This window comes from Ochotona princeps, chromosome 13, assembly GCF_030435755.1.
Source record: "Ochotona princeps isolate mOchPri1 chromosome 13, mOchPri1.hap1, whole genome shotgun sequence".
Lineage (NCBI taxonomy): Eukaryota > Metazoa > Chordata > Mammalia > Lagomorpha > Ochotonidae > Ochotona > Ochotona princeps.
This window is the reverse complement of record NC_080844.1, coordinates 35,741,745-35,766,317: the sequence shown is the minus strand read 5'-3', so window position 1 is coordinate 35,766,317 and position 24,573 is coordinate 35,741,745. Positions and strand designations below refer to the sequence as shown.

Below are 24,573 nucleotides of genomic sequence, written 5' to 3'. Positions count from 1 at the left end.
AGGTTGCACCTCCAGGGCCTGGAGGCTGGGGGTTGATTGGTCCACACGCCCATCCCTATCTCTGATGGGAGGCCACGCCCATGGTCCCCAGCACCGTGCCCCAGACCTCAGGCTCCACAGCATCTTAGCCTCAGAGAGACTCAGAATTCGAGTGGCTCAGATGGATCCAGGATCCACACTTCTGGCTCCTGGCTGAGGACGCCTCCCTCAAGCCCACAGCCAGCCAGTGTTGTTACGAAATGGGTTCCTAGGACAATCACCGCAAGGGTGCAGCCAGTAAGGATGCCCTTGTGTCTTGGGGGCATTTTGCCTCCTCCTAAGAGGAGGGATATTCCCAAGTGGAGCCTACTCGGTGTCAAGTGTCAGGCCCACAGCTCTTTCAGACCACGGATAACTCCATCATGGGGAGGAAAGTGAAGTTTGGGTCTGCCCACCGGTTCTGGGCTCTGAGTTAGCTGCCTTAAGCCACAGGGTCTCCTGCCTCCCCCTGGTATTCAGCACATAGTAGGTATGCAAGTTCTGCTCACTGGACAGTCTCCTGGCAGAATGACCTCACCAGCCAGGGCAAGGGGATTCCAACTCTACCTCCCCCAGGATGCCTGCATTCCCACCTGTAGCCACAGCAGCAGCAGCAGCCTCTTCATGAGGACCTACTGGGTGCCACAGTACCCTTTTTACAGTATGTAAACCCAAGTTTAGACATTTAAGCCCCAAATCAGACACCGTGCCTGGTACTCAAGCACCCACCGCATTAGCTTAGAGCTCTGTCCAGCGCGTGTACACACACACACTCACACCCTGTCCCACAGAGCTTCAACACCCTTGGTGGCGAGGTGTAAGAAGCAATAGCCCAGATTGGGTTTGTGCACAAGACCGGCTACAGTGCAATTCCACGCGGGGCCACCAGATGGTGCCCGCTTCTCTGCGGCGGGGCTTGCAGTAAGGCGATGTGGCCGCCAGATGGTGAGCGAGACCAGGGCTCCGCCGGCAGGGCCCAGACAAGGTGGAGCGCGGCGGGCCCAGGGTCCAGACCCGGAGCGCACGAGATTCGCCGCCTCGGCCCGCGCTATGAACCACCCCTTTCCCCGGCTCTCGGTGCCCGCCGCGCTGGCCCTGGGCTCGGCCGCGCTGGGCGCCGCCTTCGCTACTGGCCTCTTCCTGGGTGAGCAGGGCTGGGATCGGGGCCTCCGCCTTGCCCCACTGGGCGGGCAGGTGGACGCGGAGGGAGGGCGCAGGGCAGAACCCGCGGGTCTGCACGGCCGGCCGCGGATCGGGCTCGTCCCTCTCGGCGTTCCGAGCTCCGGGCCCTGAGCTAGCAGCACCCCTTCTGTCCGGCAGGGAGACGGTGGTCCCCATGGCGCCTCCGGCCACAGCAGCGCCTGCTGCCCCCCGAGGACAGTCCCCTGTGGCAGTATCTGCTGAGCCGCTCCATGCGGGAGCACCCGGCGCTGCGGAGCCTCCGGCTGGTCAGCAGAGCCTGGGGCGGCCCCCACGTGGCTGAGTTACCTTGGGGCTTCCGGGATCCCCCGTCCACGGGCGTCCCCCGAGGGCACACCCTCAGCCGTGCACCCCGGGCAGGGCGGGTGGCTAGCGGAACTGGGACCCCTCTCTCCCCCCCACGCAGCTGACCCTGGAGCAGCCGCAGGGGGACTCCATGATGACCTGTGAGCAGGCCCAACTTTTGGCCAACCTGGCGCGGCTCATCAAGGCCGAAAAGGCGCTGGACCTGGGTAGGCGCGCGGCCTGGATCTCTTGGGGCTGAGGCCACCGGGCCGTCCATCCCCGCTCGCCCCGGGCTGAGCCTGTCCATCTGCCCGCCCTGACCATGTGCCCGTCCGCAGGCACTTTCACAGGCTACTCCGCCCTGGCGCTGGCCCTGGCGCTGCCCCCGGCCGGCCGCGTGGTGACCTGCGACGTAGACGCGGGGCCCCCGGAGCTGGGGCGGCCCTTGTGGAAGCAGGTGGGCGCCGTCCACCCCGGGGCCGGGCCAGCCGGGCGGCGGACGGCGGGCACTGACCCCGCTCCCTCTGCAGGCCGAGGTGGCGCACAAGATGGACCTGCGGCTGCAGCCTGCCCTGGACACCCTGGGTGAGCCAGGGCGCGGGGAGGGCCTGGGCGAGAGCCGGACACGCGGGCAGCCGCCGGGCCGCCGCTGGGAGGCCACGTGCGGGGCAGGGCGGCCGGGGCAGGGCGGACGCTCCCGACCACCAGGACTGCCGGCTCAGCCGCGCCCGCCCCTCCCTCCCCTGCAAGACGAGCTCCTGGCGGCGGGCGAGGCCGGCACCTTCGACGTGGCTGTGGTAGACGCCGACAAGGAGAACTGCGCCGCCTACTACGAGCGGAGCCTGCAGCTGCTGCGCCCCGGCGGCGTCCTCGCCGTCCCTAACGTAAGGGAGGGCCGCGGAAAAGGGACCCTCCGGGGACAGTCCCGCGCCTTCTGCCTGGCGGCTTCCCCCCGCGTCACGTGGAGCGGCCAGAGCGCACAGGCTCCGTGGCCACGCCCCCGGTGGCTCCGCCCCCCTCGTGTCCCTCCCCCGATTGGCCCCGTCCCTCAGGCGGCCTGCCCGAGTTGGCCCCGCCCCGTGCTGATTCCGCCCCTCTCGTGCCCCGCCCCGACTGACTCCGCCCATGTCGGCCCCGCCCCGTGCTGACTCCGCCCCCCTCAGGTGCTGTGGCGTGGAGAGGTGCTGCACCCTCGGCAAGGAGACGTGGCGGCCGAGTGCGTGCGAAACCTGAACGAACGCATCCGACGGGATGTCAGAGTCCTCGTCAGCCTCCTGCCCCTGGGAGACGGCCTCACGTTGGCCTTTAAGATCTAGGGCTGGTCCCTAATGCATGGCAACCGCAGGGACCGACCTTTGCAGTCTAATAAAGCGGTGCTGGGACTGCCTGGGCCTGTGTGTGTGGTGCTGGGAGGCCCAGAGCGGGCAGCCGCGGTGACAGACAGCCTTGAGGTGGTGAGTCCAGACCCCTGAACTCTGCGCACCATGGGCAGAGACCCCAGCTCCTCGGGCATGCCTCCTGCACTCCATGTTGCAGCTGAAGGTTCCCCCCTACAGGTCTTCAGTGGTAGCTGGGCTGGCTGCGTGAGGGCTGGAACTGGGGCCAGCTGGAAAGGTGATTGGCAAGGAGCAGAGAGCTGATGGAGCACTTCCACTGGTGAGGGCCGTCTGGCCCTGTTGTCAAGGGACCATCCACTCCAACTTCACCTCATAGTGGGGACACAGGCCACCGCCAAGGACCCATGGCCACCGGCTGGCCAGAGGCAGACCACCAGCATCACCACTGTGAACATGTAAGGAAGCTGGAGGATTTCCAGCCAAGGAGCCCAGCTTTCTTCAGCGTATTTCAACCGTGTTTTGCTTCCTTCACTGGACTCTGACCCCACAGATGCCCATCACATTGGAGGTTTTCCCTGGTCACCTGGCAAGGTCTGGCTGGTGTAAATGTACCTGGATGATGCTGAAGAACAAGCCCAAAGTCATGTCGCCCGGTTGCTGGCAAGTACCCAGCATCCTGGACCACTCTCAGAGCCCAGACCGTAGTCATAAAAAGCACACATACGGGAATGTACACTGGGGAACACAGCCAACTGGTCAGGCCCTTGACCCACTGGACACTCAGGCTACCTCCAGTGAGGGAGATGACCTCCAGTCACAGCACAGGAAGCCAATTAGCAAGGGGCAGCAGTGGACTGCTCAGGGCACGACAGGGGCTGGCAGGTCTTGTGGCCACATGAGCTCCATCAGCCACTACCCACAGCCTTGGGTTTCAGAGTTGCGTGGTTTGCTTCGCACTCATGTTATGCATCCTGCGACCAAGGGCTGCTTTCATCTAACAACAGCCCAGACTTGGGCTGGATGACTATAAAGTTGCATCCATGAACCGATGTGTGTCTGCAGCAGGTACCCAAAGAAGCTGTTTGCCACTCACATGGCCATCCCAACAGCTCCGGGAATCCTGCATGCCTGAGGTCTCCCTCATGGGGGCAGGGACCAGAGTCAGGAACTAGAGGCCAAATGAAGCTGAAGGTTTCCCATTTTCTATCCTATTCTCTGAGCCTTTAGGCTGTACAGCAAGATCTACTGCTACCTTCTCTAACCATAGATCACAGCTGTCAAACTCTTGCCACAAGAAAATCTGCTCTTTATGCAAATCACTCAGCAACACCCATCATCCATGCGCAGAGGCTGAGGCCCACACAGCCCGACCCCGCCCTCCACACTTAGTTGCTGACGTGGTCTGCAGCCTTCACTTCCCACTGCACCAGAATTCGGCTGGTTCATTTTCTGCAGCAATGCAAGGGTAAGGGACATGTCAGCAGCAACCCTTTCTTTCTTCCTGGGATTATACAAAACTTAGAAACTGAAGAATGTAAAAGCGTGTATTTTCTTATTTTATTATACTCTTTAAAAACTCACGAAATTATTCTAGGGACACACAGGACTTTGTGACACAAATTTTGGTAAAGAGCAAAACGCTCACCAGAAAATAAAGTGTTAGATACCAGGGAAACAGATCTGATCCTACCTGGCAGATTCTTAACTGCAAACACTTAGAGCCATTAATTATGTACACTTGTTTTATTCATAATTTGTAACGTTCTGGGATACCAAAAGTAATTCTAATGATGGGTGGATTTAACATAAAAAGTTTAACCTCATCTTAAAACATCCACTGATCCATCTCATTCAATGGCAATACTCAATGTTAAAAGGAACATAAAAACAAACATGCACACAATTGCACAGTTTTCATAAAGGTCTATTTCATTATTGGTGGGTAGCGCATTTAACAGTTAAATACATTTAAATAATGTATAGGTGACTGCACCACTGCAGTGCTGGTAACTACAGATAACCAACTCAACTAGACACCAGCTAACAAGTAACTGTCTAAATATTTCAAATACAGCTCTTGTTTAGATCATCCTTTGTTTTGATCACCTTCCTGGGGGGAGAAAAGCCTGCTGGTCACATTGGAAATATATTAAGGCCAAATCTTCTGCTATCCATTCCCAGAGGTTCCTTTCAGCTGCATTAAGCCTCCAACTCCAGGGCTAGCCCAAGTTTATGGCCTCCGGCATTGATGCTCTTCCCATCGACCAGAGCAGACAGTGTGAGCTTCACTCCTGTAAACCAAGCACACAGCAGGATGAGACAGACCTCATTCAGAATCCGAATCCCCCCACAGCCTGCCTTCTTCCGCTGACCAACCAGTGACAGCCACCAGAGGGCACTGCGAAGAATCTGAAGCACCAACTACCCTAAGGTGGGTACTACGAGCATAAAAATGTTAGTGGTAATTTAAGTCCCAAATATATGATATGATATGATATGATATGATATGATATGATATGATATGATATGATATATTTCTATATGGTTGAAAGGTCTACAAAATAAGGTGTGTCATTTGAAAACATCAAAACAATCCTATTTCATCAAAAGCACTTACCAGGCCTCAGAGTCTGAGTGTAGCCCACTCCAATTAAACTAGAATTGTTGACTTTTGCCTAAAATAAAATTCCAAAATGACAATTAATTTTTTTTTGAAGAGACTAAGTCCTTGTAGACTTTCCTATCATGTAATTATAAAATAAACTGTTCAGTTTTTAAAATTCACATGACAGCAAAATTTAGTGTCAAATATTAAGCCAAACAAAAAGCAGGTGCCACCGAATCTCATGAATTCAATTCACAATAGAATTGCCACAAAGGATGATTAAGCACCATTCTTTACATACAGTGGGATGGGGCCACTGATCCCAAACTGTCCATCCAGCACACAGCACAATCACTCCAGTCTCACACAGCACAATTTTTTAATTAGAGCTGTCCCCAGACAGAACACCAGGAACACTACCACCAGATGACAAACGTCCTCACCACTCCCTTGGGCTGCCACACTGTGCTGGAGTATTCATCAATAACTATGTAACAATCCAGGCCCTGTCATCCTTGCATAATCCCAATATTTTACCATTTAATCAAAGACCTTTATGGGTTAGCAGAAACTCTGCACAAAAAAACAACGGTAAATATAATCTTCTAACTTCGTTTCCTATCACCAAAAACACCATCATGTCACACCAGAGACTTCTGGTTATAAAAGGGGATATGTTACCCCTATCTCCATGACCTGGCTGCTTAGTCAAGTGACTCTGCTCTTCAGCATTCTGAAGCTAACAGTAGAGTTATCAAACAGCCTCTAAGAGTAAAAAAAGATGTAGAAGTAATCTAATGTTATAGGTCAGATAGTACAATCCAGTGAAAAACATTTAGTGATCTTACAACAGCAAATGGATCCCATGCTGCCTTCACGTTTTAAACTATGAACTACCAGTAGGTAGCTGGGAGACACTTCTACTGGCTGGCATTAAGTGTGAGGTACCAGGCCTGGTGCAATTGGCTAATTTTCCACCAGCATTCCACATGGATGCAGCTTCATGTCCAGGTTCCATTTCCCTTCCAGCTCCCTGTTTGTGGCCTGGCAAAGCAGTGGAGGGCAGACCAAGTCCTTGGGACCCTGCACATACAGGGGAGATCTGGAAGCAGCTCCTAACTTCAGATCTGCTCAGCTCCGGTTGTTGCAGCCACTTGGGCAATGAACCAACGGATGAAATACCTTTCTCTGTCTTTCCTGCTCTCTGTAAATCTACCCTTCCAATAAAAATACTTTTTTTAAATAGAAAGATGACGTATATTTCAAGAAAATAGCCACTTAGTTATCAGAATAGTGTGCTGTACAAACCTGAGGTTTTTATTGCTAGAAACAGCAGAGAAAAATAAGTCAATCACCACTTTACCAATGGAAAAAGTGTTCTGGGTACTTTCTTTTTTTTTTTTAACAACTCATATATTTAGTTTTATTGAGTTTATTAATGTTACAGAGTTCTTGCACTGCGAAACCATGCCTGAGAATCCAAAGAAATGGTACAATGGACAGCCTCATCCACCCACCATACAGTAATGAAAACTTGATTCATAAACATTTTGATAATTTCACATTCCTTTAAAAATTTATGAGCTGGAATTTAAATCTGCTGCAGGTCTTCAGATATCTAACACAGTAAATAAAACCTCCACATATACATCTCAGTTCATTTCTCTATCATAGATCCAACAAAATTTTGCTGGAAAAAGAAAAATGTATACGTCTCAGGGGGAATATGTGGCTCATGGTCCAAGGGATAATTTGCTAAGCTTTTCGGGTCCCAAGTGATGTCGTTAGTTTAGCCTCTTGTTTCCTGTTTCATCATCCAACTCCACGGTGGCTGGCTCAGCTACACACACACACACACACGCACGTGTGCGTGCACGCAGTCCTACCCATCAGCAACATTGCCCAGAGCAGCTGGCTGACCGTCAGGAGCTGCTGCAGCCCTCCTAGGAGTCCGTTCTTGCACCGCACAGCTTCGCCCACCCACTTGCTTCATTCTTGTCAGCGGCGAGTCTGCAGCTCCCGCCTTAGCTAAGAGATTAGAGAAACCTGGACTCCATCAAGTGGTTCCATAGCACTGTGCAGTGTTTCTACTGAACCCAAGGGACAACATCAGAAAACTGAGAGTATCTCATGTGGTAGGAGGAAACTTTCAGTAATCCTGGGTAGCTTCCTCAAGTCCCTCTCAAGGACTAAAGACTACTGGACGTCTTAGGCTGTAATGATTACAAGCAGAAGTGCTACATCACCTTTCTCCTCGACTCTCCAAATGAACAGTGACCAGATGCACCAAACGGTGGATCATGGATCCCACTGAGACAACAGGCACCTGTAGTGTCCACCGCCTTAAAAATCTGGACAGATGTCTAGGTGATGCAATGTTCTGGGTACTTTCTGTTCTTTATGGTTACAATTGTGCCTGAGATCAATCTCAACAAGCAGGGCCTGGTGCAGTAGCCTAGTAGCTCAATCCTCCCCTTGCATCTGCCAGGATCCCATATAGGCAGCTGCTCCACTTCCCATCCAGCTCACTGCTTGTGGCCTGGGAAAGCAGTTAAGGATGGCCCAAAGCCTTAGGACCGAGCAACCACTTGTGGAGCGAAACAGTGGGTGAAGATCTTCCTCTGTCTCTCCTCTCTGTATGTGTCTTTCCAATTAAAAAATAAAATACACGGGCCCGGCGGCGTGGCCTAGCGGCTAAAGTCCTCGCCTTGAACGCACCGGGATCCCATATGGGCGCCGGTTCTAATCCTGGCAGCTCCACTTCCCATCCAGCTCCCTGCTTGTGGCCTGGGAAAGCAGTCGAGGACGGCCCAATGCTTTGGGACACTGCACCCGCGTGGGAGACCTGGAAGAGGTTCCTGGTTCCCGGCATCGGATCGGCGCATACCGGCCCGTTGCGGCACACTTGGGGAGTGAAACATCGGATGGAAGATCTTCCTCTCTGTCTCTCCTCCTCTGTGTATATCTGACTTTGTAATAAAAAAATAAATAAATCTTTAAATAAAAAAAAATGGATAAGTAGCAAAACCTTAATTGCTTATCAACACTTATTGTTCTCAGCTGAAGAGTACTTTATGTTACAGAAATAACCCATGGATGCTTTGGCTTTCTTTCACTCCCAGTACATACAGTTCCTGGCCTGGAAGGAACTGACACACAAGAACAGCTGCTGACCTGTCTGAAATTAAAGCCAGCCCTTCTACAGCCTTAATCCTTTACGACTGAGGAATAAACAGCAGCAAGAATGTAGGACGAGACTAGTATGGTCAACTTTGCCAGCATGCCTGGACTGGGAAAGAGGTAGGCGACCAGCCTGAAGACAGTTCCTGGCAAAGCAGATAAACTGTCACCCCAGACAAGGCAAACCCAGGGAGGACAGGCCCGATTCTGTGTGCTCCCTCTGCCTCACAAGCAGTAGTCAAAGTCCCTGCTCTCCCCAAGCTTTCTCTCTCCACCTGCCAAATGAAGATCATGCACCCACGATCTTCTCGGACTAAATATTCCATAAATCATAAAAAGAGATTAAAGTAGTAATTTAGGTAATATTATTCCTCAAAACAGAACTGCTCAGGGTCCAAAACCCTGGCTATCCTGTGCAGATAGCCTTGGGGGGTAGGGTTATCAATACTTATCCAGAAACCTTAAACTCCTGTGGCCTACTGCTTGGGAATCAAATCTCTAAGAACGTCTTCACAGAAGCAGCAGCACTGGGGCCAGCAGGGGCGTATCATGCAAAGCTACCGCCTGCAGTGCTGGCTGGCACTTGTAGGAGCACTCGTTTGAATCCCAACCACTCCACTTCCAATAACGCTCCCAGTTGTTGCGCCTGAGAAAAGCAATGGAAGATGGCCCAAATGTGAGGCTAAGAAGAAACTCCTGGTTCCTGGCTTTGGACCGGCCTAGCTGTAACTGTTGTGCCCATTTGAGGAGTGCACCAGCAGTCAGAAGACTGTCTAACTCTGCCTTTCAAATAAATAAATATTATTTTTCTAAAAAAGAAAAAGCAGCATTATAAATTCTAATCCAAAAGCAAACTGGGGATTCTGTGAATCAGAGTTCAAACTTCCAACAGTTCAGCAGACCCAAAAGATACACAGACAAGCAAGCACTCACCGAAATGGAGGCAGTGGGGTCCAGCTGATACTTAGCTGCAATGCCAAAGCGAGTACAGTTGGTACCTGATGTCCAAGCAAGGTTTACTGAAGTGTCAAGATCCTCACATACTTTCTGATAAATTGATCCTCCAAATTCTGTCCCATCATTGCTGTAAGATATTTTACATTAGTAAATCTAGAATAGGCCATGGAATACCTCAAGTTATTACTGAAGCATTCTATGACTCATGTAAGGTCTTAACTTTTCTATCAAAACCATAAAGTTAATTTGTTTTAAATTAAAAAAACAAAAACAAATTTAAGACATCTTTTCCTCAACTTATTTCCAACACAGGAAGTGGTCAAATAAATCAGCACAACCATCCAGAAGTCACCACACAACTATAAATCATGCTGTAAAATAGATAATACTATAGTAGTATGTATTGAAAAGGGGGAAAAGGTTGTGAAGACAAGTTTTGGCATATGTGTTGTATGTATACTTGAACACACACACACACAAACCAGACAGTAACAGTTTATCCATGGGAAATGTTGCTTTTCTCCTTTGCATTTGTTACATTAGTTTTATAATGGAGACTTTTTAACCCCTTTCCACATACCTATCTACTGTAAGTTAGGTTGAAATACCATATATTTTAGATAATCAGCAGCCTATAAACCACAGGTCATTAAATCAAATAAATGCGCCGAATGAACTCATAGCCGCCTGCCAGTTTTTACTGCTTTTTCAGAAAACAGAGTTCTACATGAACATTTAATGTCTTAGCACCAAATGTGACTTTTTTTAAACTGTGTTTTTGAGGGGTACCTTAAAGATGGCCAAGAGGAAATACGTATATAATTGTTAATATCTTTAGGTTAAATTTAGATTAGTAGGTGACAGGTGACATTAAAACTATTCTCTGGGGCCCGGCAGCGTGGCCTAGCGGCTAAAGTGCTCGCCTTGAATGTCCTGGGATCCCATATGGGAGCCGGTTCTAATCCCGGCAGCTCCACTTCCCATCCAGCTCCCTGCTTGTGGCCTGGGAAAGCAGTCGAGGACGGCCCAATGCTTTGGGACCCTGCACCCGTGTGGGAAACCTGGAAGAGGTTCCTGGTTCCCAGCTTCGGATCGGCGCAGCACCTGCAGCCGTTGCGGCTCACTTGGGGAGTGAATCATCGGACGGAAGATCTTCCTCTCTGTCTCTCCTCCTCTCTGTATATCTGACTTTGTAATAAAATAAATCTTGGAAAAAAAAAACTATTCTCTATAGGTCTACATTACAATAGCCTAGAATAAAAACACTTACACATTAGTGTGTAGCTGGAAGTCCCCAGTCCTGTAGCCCACTGCAAAATTATTCCTCGTCAGCTTTGATTTGGCACTGTCAAAGGTCATCTGGTACCCAGCAAGCCAGCCCTCGTAACCAAAGACGGCTGAGCCATGGATTGCAGGGCCAGCAAAATCAAAGTCAACATCACAACCAAGGTTTATACACTCCCTCTTGTAAGAGGACTTGATTTTACCACTCTTCTTTCTGGAGGATAAAACAGAGCAGTTTATGAACTGACACTAGAAAAAGATTTACACATGTTAACTTTTGCAAAGAAGGCATAAAACAAATTCTTAACATACAGCAATAAACTACCCAATCACAGAGCTGAACTAAACAGGGCACCTGGGGTAACTGGACCACTGTCATCACAGAAGACTGCTCACAGAACTGGCAGTCACAAAGCCTCTTAGAAACATGTTAATTACACAATGAAAAGAAGCAAATATTTGAAGGCATGCCAATAACGCCACCAGTGTCCCAAAAGCAGGGACATCCTCTACAAGGCAGCTAAGCAGGCTCTCAAACAGTGAATGTGTATCTTTCCCTAAACACACAAATGAGGAATGCTCTGAAACATAACAGAAAAAAGAGCCATGTTTACCCTGTGTTCGGTGAAAAGGTAGTATCAAACGTCAGTTTCAAGCCTTGACAAATCTATATTGAAAGAAATAAATTTATATTCAACTTTTATATCCTTTTCAAAATACAAAACTAAAAATAACAAACCACGTTGTTGAAATGTTACCTGGTCTTCAATTGCAATTTCTGTTCCCAGGGTGTTATCAGTGTTCCATTTTTCTGTGAAAGTCAGGCCATACTCACACCATTTATATTTGGTCTCCAAGGTCCCAGTAACTTTACCAGTATCTGTATTCGATGAACCAGACGTTGAGAATTCCTATCAAGACAATAAAATATCTTCACAAATCTTCCCAAAAGCCTAGAGGAATCTACTGCCTAACTTACACACACATTTATGATTTCACTAACTCTTTTCCTAGCGTCTGAACACTCACAACCCTCCGTACCATGCTGCTGTGTAAGTACACACAAGAGTGACACACTGGCTTGCAAATAACCGAATGCCATATTACAGCTAACATATCCAACCAACCTACCGTAAGTTAACCTCTAGCTAATTCTTCAGTGAGTAACAAGCTGTCCACCTTGTAAGGAGTCACCTGTTGGGCCCGGCGCGGTGGCCTAGCAGCTTAAGTCCTCACCTTGAACACACCGAGATCCTATATGGACACCGGTTCTAATCCTGGCAGCCCCACTTCCCATCCAACTCCCTGGTTGTGGCCTGGGAAAGCAGTCGAGGACAGCCCAAATGGCCTTGGGACCCTGCACCTGCGTGGGAGACCTGGAAGAGCTCCTGGCTACTGGCTTTGGATCGGCGCAGTACCTGCTGTTACGGTCACTTGGGGAGTGATTCATCGGACAGAAGATCTTTGTCTCTCCTTCTCTCAGTATATCTGACTTTATGATAAAAACAAATAAATCTTAAAAAAAAAAAAAAAAAAGTCACCTGTTAAAGCAATCTGGGACTCAAAAGCAGTGGGGGTAGCGGTCCGCAGTCAGCACGGCAGCTAAGCCAGGCGCGACGCTGGAGCACACGGGCTGGATACAGCTCTAGCTCCTGATCCCAAACGCCTGCCAATGCACACCTGGACAGCAGTGCGCAGGCCCACCTGACTGGACCCCTACTACCTGTGTGGAGAAGGGGGAATGCTCAGCCACCAGCCTTTTTTTTTTTTTTTTAAAAGATTTTTTTTCTTATTGGAAAGGCAGATTTTCAGGAGATAGAAAGATCTTCCATCTACTGGTTCACTCCCAAATTTCTAACCATCTTCAACATTCTTTTTCTTAAAAAAAAAAAAAAAGTATAGATGGTTTATATCTATGTAATCTTCATTATGTTAGCAGATATCACTACAAAAAATAATCAAACAGAAGGAAGAACGTGAAGTACCTTTATAACCACGTTCATTCCAAGTATAATTATCTGCCTGATCCCCAACAACACACCCCTGAAAACAAATACCATGAAGAGCTACCTAAAAATTTTTTAAAATCTAATAATCTTACATAGCTCTATAAATAGTCAGGCAACTGAAATCTTCCAAGTTGAAACATTAAAATGTTCTTTAAAGTTTCTGATTCACAATTTGTCTACCATTGGTGGCTCTGCATCGACCCAATGGAAGCCCCATCTGAGCACAGTTGATCTAATATAATCGAGACTTCCATCAGAAACTGTGATACCTTCCAAGTAAGGAGCTATCAAAAACTACCATGTGGCAAAGGCCAGTGTTCTTCATGAAAGGAAAAAAAAAAAGAGAGAGAAAGGAAAAGAAAAAAACTTGTGTTAACTATACAGTAAAAAAAAAAAAGCTTGAATTAAAAAACTCAAATCCTGAAGTTTTACAATCTTCTGAAATCAGATGCTTTCAAATCAAAATTAGGCACTCAACATTCACTAAAAACCACTAGCTTATGTTAGGAACAAACAATGGATATAAAATAAGGAGCTCTGGTGTCCAGTTTGGGGTTCAGCAAGGAAACCATTTTGGGGGAATCTACTGCCTCAAAGCAATGAACAAAGGTACTGCAGGGAAACTAAACGTAAATGACAGCAAAGACTGCACATTTTCATGTGCTCTACGAAAGAAAAGCACTACAAACACTGGGGCACATTCTTGTAGCAGGCAGTTTGAAGCGGCTTGTGTATATGAGCAGCTATTTTTAATCCTCAGCGACACCAATGAATAAACTTTCAAGCCCCACCCACTGCTGTCAATAAAGCCCTGGGATGAACAGCCCCCAAAGCTGGGGCCCCTCAACAAAGTTGTGTCACCCTGTAAAACCAGGAAATGAGCTCCAGGACATCACCGGGGGAACCCACCCCCTTCACTCAGCACCACAGATTTTGCCTTCTACCTTCTGGGGTGAAATAAGCACCTCCATAATTTATGTCAAATATTACTGGTGTCTTCGGGAGTACTTACATTAGTCCTATGTTCGCCTTAATTTAAGATGATATGATGTTATATATAGCATGTTATGTTATGTATGTTATATGTTGTGTATAAACTAAAATTGAAATGTCAATGAGGTGGTCACAGAAGGTGGTTAAGAACTAGCATTTATTTTTAACATATTGGTTACTCATTACTATGTCAATTAATTCCATAATGATGTAAATTTTTACTGATGGTATGTTGGAGCTTTTAATTGATCGGGATGATACTCTGCTGGCTCTGTCTTCAGACCAGAGAGGGTATACCTAAGAAGCCATTGAACTTGACTGGACAATAAGATGCTGGACTCTATGTTTGGTATATGCTTGCAATGAGGGAATCTCAACTGAACTTGAACTGTGGTTATGCAACAAGGTGGAGGAATCCACCATGGTGGGAGGGTTTGGGGAGGGGTGGGGAGAATCCCAGTACCTATGAAACTGTGACATATAATACAATGTAATTAATGAATAATAATAAAAAAAAAAGATTCCCACTTTTCATAAAATTCTCCCCAACCTCATCCACAAGAAGCACTTTCTTCCCAACAGATTTCAGATCACAAACCAAAAATCACAGTTGATGCAATTATTTGACTAAGCCTAGTTTGGAGCTTCTTTTTTCTAATTAGAAAGCAAGCTTCTTAAACACAAGACCTTATATATTTCATCAAATACACAGTGTTTAAGAAGCCTCAACAGACAGAATAATACAAAAAAAGCACTAAACCACTGTTCCATAACCCGTTAACTTGATCAAACACAGTCACTCAACCCTAACTTAACTCTTGGGTATCCTTTGACCAAAAAGCAGAAATGACAATGTTCAATAAAAATCCTACAACTCAGCAAGTCTAGCCAGTATAAGGCTATAACATTAGTTTTAATAAAAACTACTTTTGGGCCCGGCGGCATGGCTAGTGGCTAAAGTCCTCGCCTTGAACACGCCAGGATCCCATATGGGAGCCGGTTCTAATCCCGGCAGCTCCACTTCCCATCCAGCTCCCTGCTTGTGGCCTGGGAAAGCAGTCGAGGACAGCCCAATGCCTTGGGACCCTGCACCCACGTGGGAGACCTGGAGAAGGTTTCAGGTTCCCGACTTCAGATTGGCACAGCACCGCCGTTGCGCTCACTTGGGGAGTGAACCATCAGACAGAAGATCTTCCTCTCTATCTCTCGTCTCTGTATATTTGACTTTGTAATAAACTAAATAAACCTTTTTTAAAAAAAAAAACACTTTTAACCAATACAGCAACAATTTCTAAAAAACAAGAAAGCATTCTGATAAACACATTACATTCACCCCAAACCAATCTAAAAATTTAAAACATTAAATTTTATTTTATCCCCTTTGTAGGAGAAATTCATTAGGAAGAATCAAAACACTCAGTTTTAAAACACTAACCTCTTTCACAACTTCCTAAATTCACAAAATGCAGACCTTCCCCGTGCAGGACTGCTAGCACATGTACATTACACAGACTGCTTAAACTAACGTCCATCTCTCCAAAGGTAAAGTAGACATTGTGCAGTGAGGATCATCTTGCGGGTTGGAAAAATCACACACAACTAGGCTCACAAGAACTCCATGAGAGCTAACACTCACCACACCACTGCAGGACTTGGTCTTCACATCCAGCTTCACCAACCCAAAACCTGCAAGCAGAGAAAGACACCAAGATGATCACTCTGAATACTAGATGCACACCAAGACTTCACAATACTTGCGGGAAAACAAACACTGAGAAGGGGATTTTAAAAATATGAAAAACCACACCTAAACACAATTTGTTGCATGTAAATTCACAAAGGACAGAATAGCTCTGTACTGCTTTTGCCAAGTGTTTTGTATTGACACAAGAAAATCCACCATCAAACAATTTTTAACTGAATTTCAGGTTAGAAAACCAATTTGATTTAAATCTCACAACAGCCACTAACATCATGACATTCAGAGCTTATACTCAGACGGATATCCTAACCTAAAATGGAGAGCAAGTATTAACAAAATTCACCTGAAGAAACCTCAAGTTTACCTGAAACAGCCCACCACCCTTTGACAACACTTCATAACTCCACTCAACCAAAGACTAAGCTATCACTGAAGGAATTAAAACAAGCTGCTTCTTAGAACTACAATTCAGAAAAATCGTGGGAAATTGAAGCTAAGGAGGATGTATCTAATAAAATAATTAATGCAGCAAGCTGTTGACAGCTGAAGAAACCACTTCATTTTTTTTCGTAATTCCAACACTTTTTCATTTGAGAGGTAAAACTAAAGATAAATAAATAAAGAATTCTTACCAAATCCTTTGTTGAAAATGTCTCTGGCAGCTTTGCCCAGATCAGCGTAGGACGGAGGAATACACATTGCTGGTAGGGAAAAGATCCCGGGGTTAACATTTAGGCTCAGCCACACTCCATCCAACAACCCAGCATTGACCTTAATAGAGTCAAGCCATCCGGCTTGGTGAAAACCCGTTCCTGAGGACACCAGGCTTGGCAGCAGAACTCTGCCGTGGAGCAGAGATGGCCCACAAAGCTTATTCCTAAAACGGATAACCAAGGGGAAGCGGATATACGAAGTTGGGAAATTCCTTCCCAAAACAACGAAACACCATCTATTGCTAAATTCAGAGTCTACATTCTCGCGATCTGAGATCAAACAGGCTCAAAGCATACAGTACGTGTGTAGCTGTAAGCCAAATCGCTGGGACATGCCCAGGTCAGCACAGGCACACCTCCCCCAGAGGTCAAAGCCAACACCACACTGGAGGCGGAAGGAAAGGGGACTTGGGGGGAAAGGCCAGCCATCTCCACTTCACCCACACGTCCGCATGCACCAGACACCAGGGCTCCTGGCCACGCGGCCTCAGGGCTGAGCCGGCCGGGCTCTCCCGCCACCGGCCCATTCATTCCAGAGGCCGTCCACGCCCTTCCGGGCACATGCAATGACCTTGGGTTCGCTCAGGGGGGACTACCCCGCTCAAAAAATTCAAAACACGGCTGCCCCGAGCCTCCTCGGGCGGGATCCGACAAACCCACGGCCCTGTGCTGTGGACTTCTCGTCCAAGGAGCATCCAAAAGCGGAAGGGGAAGGCAGAGCTCCCGGGGCCCGGCCCCCGCCCCACAGCCCCAGGGGCCGACCGGAGGGGAAGGGAGCTGTGCCAGGCGGCGCCGCGGACAGCCCTGCTCTACTTACGCCGCGGGCAGCCCTGTCCGTAGGTCGCCATGGCGAGGCAGCGGGAAGTGGTGATCTGCGGGAGGGACAAGAGGGGGTACGGTCAACGGGGCGTCCTGACCGGTCACAGGACCCGCGGGGAGTCTCGGACACGGAGGGGCGAGGGCCCGCAGGGCAGCGCGGCCATCTTAGGGACTCGGGGCCGACCCCGAAGCCACTCAGGCCTTCCCGGGCTGGGCTGCCGCGGTCTCAGCCCCTGCCCGGCGGGCAGCGAGTACGGGCCCGGTACCTGGTGGTCTTCTGACGGGGGAAGGGGCTGCTGCCGCTGCGGGGCTCCCAGCTGAGGCGGCGCGGCTCGCTCGGGGACCGGGCTGCAGCTTCGCGGCTGGAGGGCGAAGTGAAGGAGACACCGTTCCGCCCGCCGCAACCTCGTCCTCCCGCAGCCAGGACCCCGCCGCGGCCCCTGCGGCTGTCCGCCGCGCCTGTGTCCGCGGCGCCGCCGGCCGCCCGCTCCGACCCACTCCGGAGCGGCCTTTGGAGCCGCAGTTCCTCCCGCCAGCCGCGGTGGGCTGCTGCTATCGGTCGGCGGGAGCCCCGCGGGCCCGGCCCGTCGGTCCTCGCTCGGGTCAGGCAGCGACCAGGGCACCCTAGAGGCGAGGAGGGCGGGGCTGTGCCGCGGGGCCCCGGCGGGCGGGGACGGGGCGGGGCTTCGCGGGCGCGTCACGGCGGGGCGGGGCGGCGGGCGTGCGCCGCTGTGGGCACGTACACCTCTGGGGTCCGGGCTCGGCGTTGGTACGGGTCTGACCGCCTTGCGCTCGTGCGGCCCCTGAGAGACAAGCGGGCCGCGGGGACGGCGCCTGCAGCCCCTCGCCCCCTCCGGCTCCCGCCTGCCGCGGGTGGCCTGGGGCTCTCCGGGACCGTGTGGAGCTCGGCCCCGACCCGACGCTTTCACTCGCTAAGCTCTGTGTGCTTTGGGAAGAGAAGTCTGCGCAGATGAGGGGCCTCGTGCTGACCGAGCGCTACTGCTGCACCCAAGTTCTCTGATTAGAGTGACAGAAATCTTGGGAAGCAGAAAAAAAATGAAGTCTTACGGAGCAGAAGTAGGGTCCCAATCTCGTAATGTAGTAGGTAGACCTGAGTTTTCTCACCCATAACATGACAAATTTGAATGAGATGAAGTGGACTTTGATAGCCATGCAACCATAGGCGGAGCAAGTCTCTTCCTCTGATTTCCTTAAAGGTTGTAGGAGCCAAGAGAAGGTTGGTTATGTGGCTTACACAATGCGCAGCTCACACTAAAGCCGCAGCTAACGTGTCCCTCCCCGGGCTAGCCAGGTCAGCATTCCTGCCTAGTCACGGCTCAATCGGGTTGTAAAGCACAGGAGGAGAGTCTGTGCTTGTAGGAAATGTGGCCCCAGAAGCCCTGATTCATTCCTGCACTCAAGTTCTGACAGGTCAGTCAGCCAGCAGTCTGTGGCTCTACCGGGAGCTGGCTGGCCCTGGCTGTTGGATGCTACTGCAGGGCTAATGGCCGACGGACATCTGGTCCCAGCTTCCCCACAACACACCACTTTCCACGAAACCAACTCCGTGCTAATGCCCTCCACTGCCTGCAGGAGCAGATACATTGTAAACAATCTGTAGTAATGTCTAAGTTATTTATTTGCAAGGCAGAGGTAACACACTGATATCCCATCTCTTGATTCAGTTTTAAAATGTTCGCATTTCTGTAAATCTTCTTTCTGAAGATAAATTTCTTTTTAAAAATCAGCATATTGGGGCCCAGGATGATAACGTAGCGGTTCAGGTCCTCTCTTTGAACCCGCCAGGATCCCACATGGGCGCCGGTTCTAATCCCAGCGGCCCCACTTCCCAGCCAGCTCCCTGCCTATGGCCTGGGAAAGCAGTCGAGGACAGGCCAAGACTTTGGGACCCTGTACCCGTGTGGGAGACCAGGAGGAGGCTCCTAGCTTCGGATTAGCTCAGCTCAGCCGTTGCAGCCACTTGGGGAGTGAACCATCGGACAGAAGATCTTCCTCTCTGTCTCTCTGTATATCTGCCTTTCCAATAAAAAAATAAATAAATAAATCTTTAAAAAATACATTAGCGGGCTTGGCAGCGTGGCCTAGTGGCTAAAATCCTCGCCTTGATCCCATATGGCCGCTGGTTCTTATCCCGGCAGCTCCACTCCTCTCTATATCTCCTCCACTCAGTATATCTGACTTTGTAATAAAAAAAAAATACATTAGCATACTGTTTTTAAATCTGAAGAGAAGATATGGTAACTGGTACATGGTTAAATATCAAATTTAAGTGTAAAAAGACTGCCATTTTACATTCATTATATATTTGCTGGCAATGTTAAAAGTTTTCATTTTTTTCTTTATGTTATACACTGATTTCCATCAACGGGATATGAAATTTTATTTATTTATTTATTTGAAAGGCAAATATACAGAGATAAGGAGATACAGAGATAAGGAGAGACAGAGAAACAGCTTCTGCCCGATGGTTCACTCCCCAAGTGGCCACAATGGCCAGAGCTGAGCCAATCCACAGCCAGGAGCCAGGAGCTGCTTCCAGGTCTCCCACATGGGTACAGGGTCCCAAGGCTTTGGGCCGTCCTCGACTGCTTTCCCAGGCCACAAGCAGGGAGTTGGATGGGAAGTGGAGCTGCCAGGATTAGAACCGGTGCCCCTATGGGATCCTGGCGTATTCAGGATGAGGACTTTAGGTGCTAGGCTACCATGCTGGGCCCCATGTGTGACATTTTGTAATTTGCCAATTGTTTTAATCATTTGATGGTGAGGGCCTAGGCCTGCAGAATGGTTACAGGAAGGAGGCAGCTGGCTTTTGGATCCCCAGTGACCTGTCCCATGACTCTCATCCCACGGCTGCCTGAATCTACTGCGTGGCTGTCCTGTGTCTCTGGGATTGGTGTGGGAGGCTGAGAATGGCAGGCAGGGGACATTCTAAGGCCTAGGAAGTCACAAGGGCAATTTGGCTGGCAGCCGCCGGACACTCAGTACAGATTGAAGCTAATGAGAAAGCCAGCAGAACAAAGAACCATTATTTCTGACAGAGTGGCAAGTTTGATATTGGGTGACCCACCACTCCTCCCACCAGTGTGAGTTTTCCTAGACTCCAAAAGTACAGCAATATGTTTGGAGACTGGGGGCAATGCCAGGACTGTTTAGATCTGTTAGAACTGGTTGCTGATAGATTTCGAGGGCCATTGTCTTGTGCCAATACCCACTCCACACCACGCTGGATTAACACAACTCTTGAATACATGACTCCAAAACCTCAAGAGGAAGCCATCCACGTACCAGGTTCTAACCATCCATGATATAGACTACACTTTCTAAGCCAGTGCAGATTCCTTGAACACAGATCACTCAAGTTAATACTATAACTTATATGTACAGAGAGACCTCAGTTACACAAGGTCAACCACTTCCTTACATGGAACTTCTAGAGCCCAAGTGGTATGTGTTAAGAATCTGAGAGAAAGTGAAATATGCACATCCAATCCCATCTCGGCATCCGCTGCTCTGCGGCTCCAAGGTGCTGTGCTGGCACTCATAGCCAAGCCAGTTGTGGTTATTAAGTCTTTACACAGCCAGCTCCTCCTGGAGCCACCCAATACCCTTACAGCAGTTGCCTTTTTGTGGTCTGAGCCAAAAGATCTCCCAGTGCAGTCATAAAATTTACAGACTCTGGAGCACAAGGGCTCAGGTTTGAATCTCAGTTGTCACCAGCAACACCTTAAGTAAGTTCATCACCAGGCTGTAGAAGGAGGAACCACGATGTTACCTTTCAAGGCCTACAAGGAAGAAATGATATGTTAAAGTTCCAACCACTGAGCAGAATGCCTAATTGTCTACAGTCATGGTGTTTCGCCTACTTTGCTCTATTACAGTATAAACTCTTCATGTGGTGAATGTGATTTTCAACTTTGTTTTTTAAGATTTATTTTTATTGTAAAGGCAGACTTCCAGAAAGAAGAGACAGAAGGGTTTTCTATCCACTGGGTCACTTTGCAAATGGCTGCAATGGCTGTAACCAGGCCAATCTGAAGGCAGGAGCTTCCTCAGGGTTTTGACCTTCCTCCAGGCTTCCCACAAAGTTGCTGGGTCCCAAGGCACACGGCTGTTTTCCATTATTTTCCCAGGCCACACTCAAGGAGCTGGATGGGAAGTCGAACAGGCAGGACAAGAACTGGTGCCCATATGGGATCCTGATACTTGCAGGGGAGGATAAGCCAATTGAACCGTTGCACCAGACCTGCACTTCATCTTTTTGAGCTCTACTGAAGGACCTGAGATACAGGCCTTATTCAGATGTAACACTGCATGAGGCCATCTGTAGAAGAAAAGGGGCATCTCTGAGAAGGACAGGAGAGCTTAGAGGCAGGTGCAGTCAGCCAGTGGTGGGGGAAATGTAACCAGCCCTCCAAACTGTTCCATAGCTATGGATTCAATTAAGCACAGGTGGAAATGGGGGGAAAGAGTGCCTCCATATAGAACATGTACATACATTTTTTTCTCCATGTCATTCCAAAACAATGCAGTATTGAAGCTATTTACATAGCATTTACACTGTTACAAAGGATTATAGGTAATCAAGATGATGTAAAGTACATAGGATGTGCATGCATTATGTGCAAATACTACACTATTCCTATAAGGGACCTGACCACCTCCATGGATTCAGGTGGATAATTATATACAGAATACATAATAAAGAGTAACATATACAGGTACAGATTATATAAACATATATAAAAATAAACACGAATTTAGAACTGCCTAACAAACAGCTAAAAAGACGACAGGCGTGCTCTGAGCCTCTTCACAAAGGCAGCTTTCTTTAAGCCCCGTTAAGCACAACATAGGAGGCTGGCATTATAGTGCAGTAAGTCAAGCCACTGCCTGCAGTACTGGCATTCTGTATAGGTGCCAGCTCAAGATCAACTGTTCCATTTCCTATCCAGCTCCCTGCTAATGTACCTAGCTGCTTGGCTCCCCCACCCACATGGGAGACCCAGAAGAAGTGCCTGGCTCCTGGCTCCAGATTGGCCCAGCTTTGGCTTTTGCAATTATTTGGGGAGTAATTCAGAAGACAGAAGATCTTTCTGTGTAACTTTGCCTTTCAAATAAATAATTTTTTTTTAATTGGAAAGCTGGACATACAGAAAAGAGCAGAGAAAGAGAGGATCTTCTGTCTGCTGATTCACTCTTCAAGCAGCCACAATGGTTGGAGCTGAGCTGATCCAAAGCCAGGAGCCTGGAGCTTCTTCTGGGTCTCCCACGTGGGTACAGGGACCCAATGCTTTGGGCCATCCTTGACTGCCTTCCTAGGCCAGAAGCAGGGAGTTGGATGGGAAGTGGGGCTGCCGGGATTAAAACCAGTGCCTATATGGGATCCCAGCAAATGCAAGGTGAGGACTTTAGCCGCTAGGCTATTGTGCTGGGCCCAAATAAAATAAATCTTTAAGACACACACACACACACACACACACACACACAACCTGAAGGATTTTTTTTTTTTTAGCAGTGAAAGTTACAAACCCAGTACATTGCAACAAACAGACAAAGACATGAAAGCACAGGAAGGGAAAGGAAAAGGCTGGGGAGACACAATGTGTCAACGAAGAGACACAGTTAGGACATTCAGAACCTGGATTTTGTTGCCTAGTGCTTTCTTGTTTGGTTCAGGGGATCAGGTCGCCTAAGTGTTAGGATTTTCCCAAGGAGTCTCACTTGGCAGGAGAATCACAGCTCTGCAGTGGTGCTCTCCAAAGTGACCTGTTTGGGGTGTCTGCAGGAGGAAGCTACTGGAAGTCCTAGATCATCCACCCATGTGCCCAGCTGTGCCTTGGTCCCTGGGGAAGCTCAAAGGTTTCATCCTGTCCCAGGAGCCCAACACTGCCCTGATGGGAGTGGAAGCTCTCCTCACACTCATGTCAGCTCCTCTCAGAGGTAGAAGCCTCACCACAGGCACAATGCCTAATATCCTCTTTTTCTCTAGTAGTAATTATGTAAAAAATACATAATGATTACATACAAAATACAGAATGAAGTGTAAAATACATATGTACAGATTATATAAACATATAAAAATACATGAATTTAAAACTGCCTAACAAAGCTAAAAAGATGGCAGGTGTGCTGTGTGCTCCTTTACAGCGGCAGCTTTCTTTAAGCCTCATTAAGCACAACACGGGAGGCTGGCATTGTGGTGTAGTGCGTTAAGCCACTGTCTGCAATGTGGCAAGATCTTTTCCCTTTTTGTTACAACAGCATGGTCACCTATGACTTCTTTCTGTTTCGTTCATGTAAAGCCCTGTGTCACAGGAAAGTCCCACGTTTATGTGTGTGTGGGCGGATGGGGTGTTTTCCTGGAGCACTTGGAGAGGGACTGGAAGACAAGAAGGTTGAGAAAAATGCCAGTGAAGGCTCGGGGTTGCTGCCACAGCCTCCCACAAGTAAAAGCCACTAAGTTCACAAGGTTCACACGTTGGGGACAAAGTGTCCCAGGGACACCTCCTTCATCTTCAAACTACACATTTTCTCTGAGTCGTCAGCCATTTTATGAATCAAGCTACAAAGTCACTATTTGAATCAATCATTTTGCTCTCTCCAGTCCCCAAACTTGAAGTATTGTTAATTCAAAACAACCAGATCCAGCTGACAAGAGTAGGTCTGACCACATCACAAAGTACAATTATATTTTTAAACATTGTTTTATTACCTTCTGGAATCTAGTGGAACTATGCTAATAAACTGCTCCTCAGTACAGGTCTAAAGAGAAATGTTTTAATAACAAGACAAGAGTGTATCCAATCTAGTTTACCTATCTTGCTTATATTACAGTACTTTGGTTAATAAATCTGCTTATAAATGTTATAAACTATGCTAATTCCCCTTTTCGCTAAATTAGTTTTGTCCCAGTTAATGACTCAGTGACTGTGCCCATTTCAAGACAGCATGTGGGAATGATAAAACAGTTCCTATTCACAAATGATGTGATTGTCTGAACTATGTAAATAATCCTAAAGAATTGATACAGGAACTAAAAGAACTAATGCACAAGTTTGGCATCGTCAAAGGTTAATAGGCAACATCCACAAACTATGTTTCTATTTGTACAATTGTACAACTGGAAACTAAAAAGATGGGATGGGGATCAAAAAAGCTAACAAGATGCCTACAGAAATCACAATTCACAACTTCAAGTTTCACAACCACCTAAGCAGGAAGGAAAAAGGAGCTGCAAAGCTCTGATTTGGACACTGAAGATTCCTACATTGCCACCACGTTCTGAAATGTGTTTGGGGAATGGGGTCTCAAGGTGTAGGGATGTTGAGAGGTTCGGCAGGTGATGTGGGTCACCTTCTGTTAGAGAACTGGCCCAGTGGAAGTCCCCCTATCACACAGGGACCCACTACAAATGCAGTTCTTCTCAGCTGTGAAGCCAGTAGGGTCTAGC

At 48.4% G+C, this 24,573-nt stretch overlaps 2 protein-coding genes and 1 long non-coding RNA gene across 3 annotated transcripts; 2 read left to right on the top strand and 1 right to left on the bottom strand.

The window, feature by feature from the left end:
* Positions 1–963: 963 nt before the first annotated feature.
* On the top strand, positions 964–2,890 carry COMTD1 (catechol-O-methyltransferase domain containing 1). The gene is made up of 7 exons (XM_004583513.3): positions 964–1,162; positions 1,339–1,466; positions 1,625–1,730; positions 1,842–1,960; positions 2,034–2,088; positions 2,254–2,387; positions 2,667–2,890. The coding sequence occupies exons 1-7, from the start codon at positions 1,069–1,071 to the stop codon at positions 2,817–2,819; spliced, it is 789 nt and encodes a 262-aa protein (XP_004583570.1). The 5' UTR covers positions 964–1,068; the 3' UTR covers positions 2,820–2,890.
* Positions 2,891–4,743: 1,853 nt separating this feature from the next.
* Positions 4,744–17,734, bottom strand: VDAC2 (voltage dependent anion channel 2). Its single transcript, XM_004583511.3, has 10 exons — positions 17,369–17,734; positions 17,101–17,155; positions 16,203–16,271; positions 15,505–15,554; positions 11,625–11,777; positions 11,481–11,533; positions 10,853–11,080; positions 9,559–9,709; positions 5,458–5,515; positions 4,744–5,131 (listed from the first exon to the last, which is right to left on the bottom strand). The coding sequence occupies exons 2-10, from the start codon at positions 17,129–17,131 to the stop codon at positions 5,040–5,042; spliced, it is 885 nt and encodes a 294-aa protein (XP_004583568.1). The 5' UTR covers positions 17,132–17,155; positions 17,369–17,734; the 3' UTR covers positions 4,744–5,039.
* LOC131481645 (uncharacterized) lies at positions 5,131–8,727 on the top strand. Its single transcript, XR_009246470.1, has 3 exons — positions 5,131–5,271; positions 6,475–6,651; positions 8,568–8,727. It is a non-coding gene; the product is annotated as an uncharacterized LOC131481645 (long non-coding RNA).
* Positions 17,735–24,573: the final 6,839 nt, after the last annotated feature.

Bases quoted from the DNA above. Each gene is read 5' to 3' on its own strand.
- VDAC2 (XM_004583511.3), bottom strand. From the start codon at position 17,131: ATGGCGACCTACGGACAGGGCTGCCCGCGGC. The intron at 11,778-15,504 runs GTGAGTGTTAGC...TTGTCTTGATAG, and splicing joins CCAAGTCCTGCAGTGGTGTG to GAATTCTCAACGTCTGGTTC. The intron at 5,516-9,558 runs GTGAGTGCTTGC...ATTTTATTTTAG, and splicing joins ACCCCACTGCCTCCATTTCG to GCAAAAGTCAACAATTCTAG.
- COMTD1 (XM_004583513.3), top strand. From the start codon at position 1,069: ATGAACCACCCCTTTCCCCGGCTCTCGGTGCCCGCCGCGCTGGCCCTG. The intron at 1,467-1,624 runs GTCAGCAGAGCC...CCCCCCACGCAG, and splicing joins CGCTGCGGAGCCTCCGGCTG to CTGACCCTGGAGCAGCCGCA. The intron at 1,731-1,841 runs GTAGGCGCGCGG...GCCCGTCCGCAG, and splicing joins CGAAAAGGCGCTGGACCTGG to GCACTTTCACAGGCTACTCC.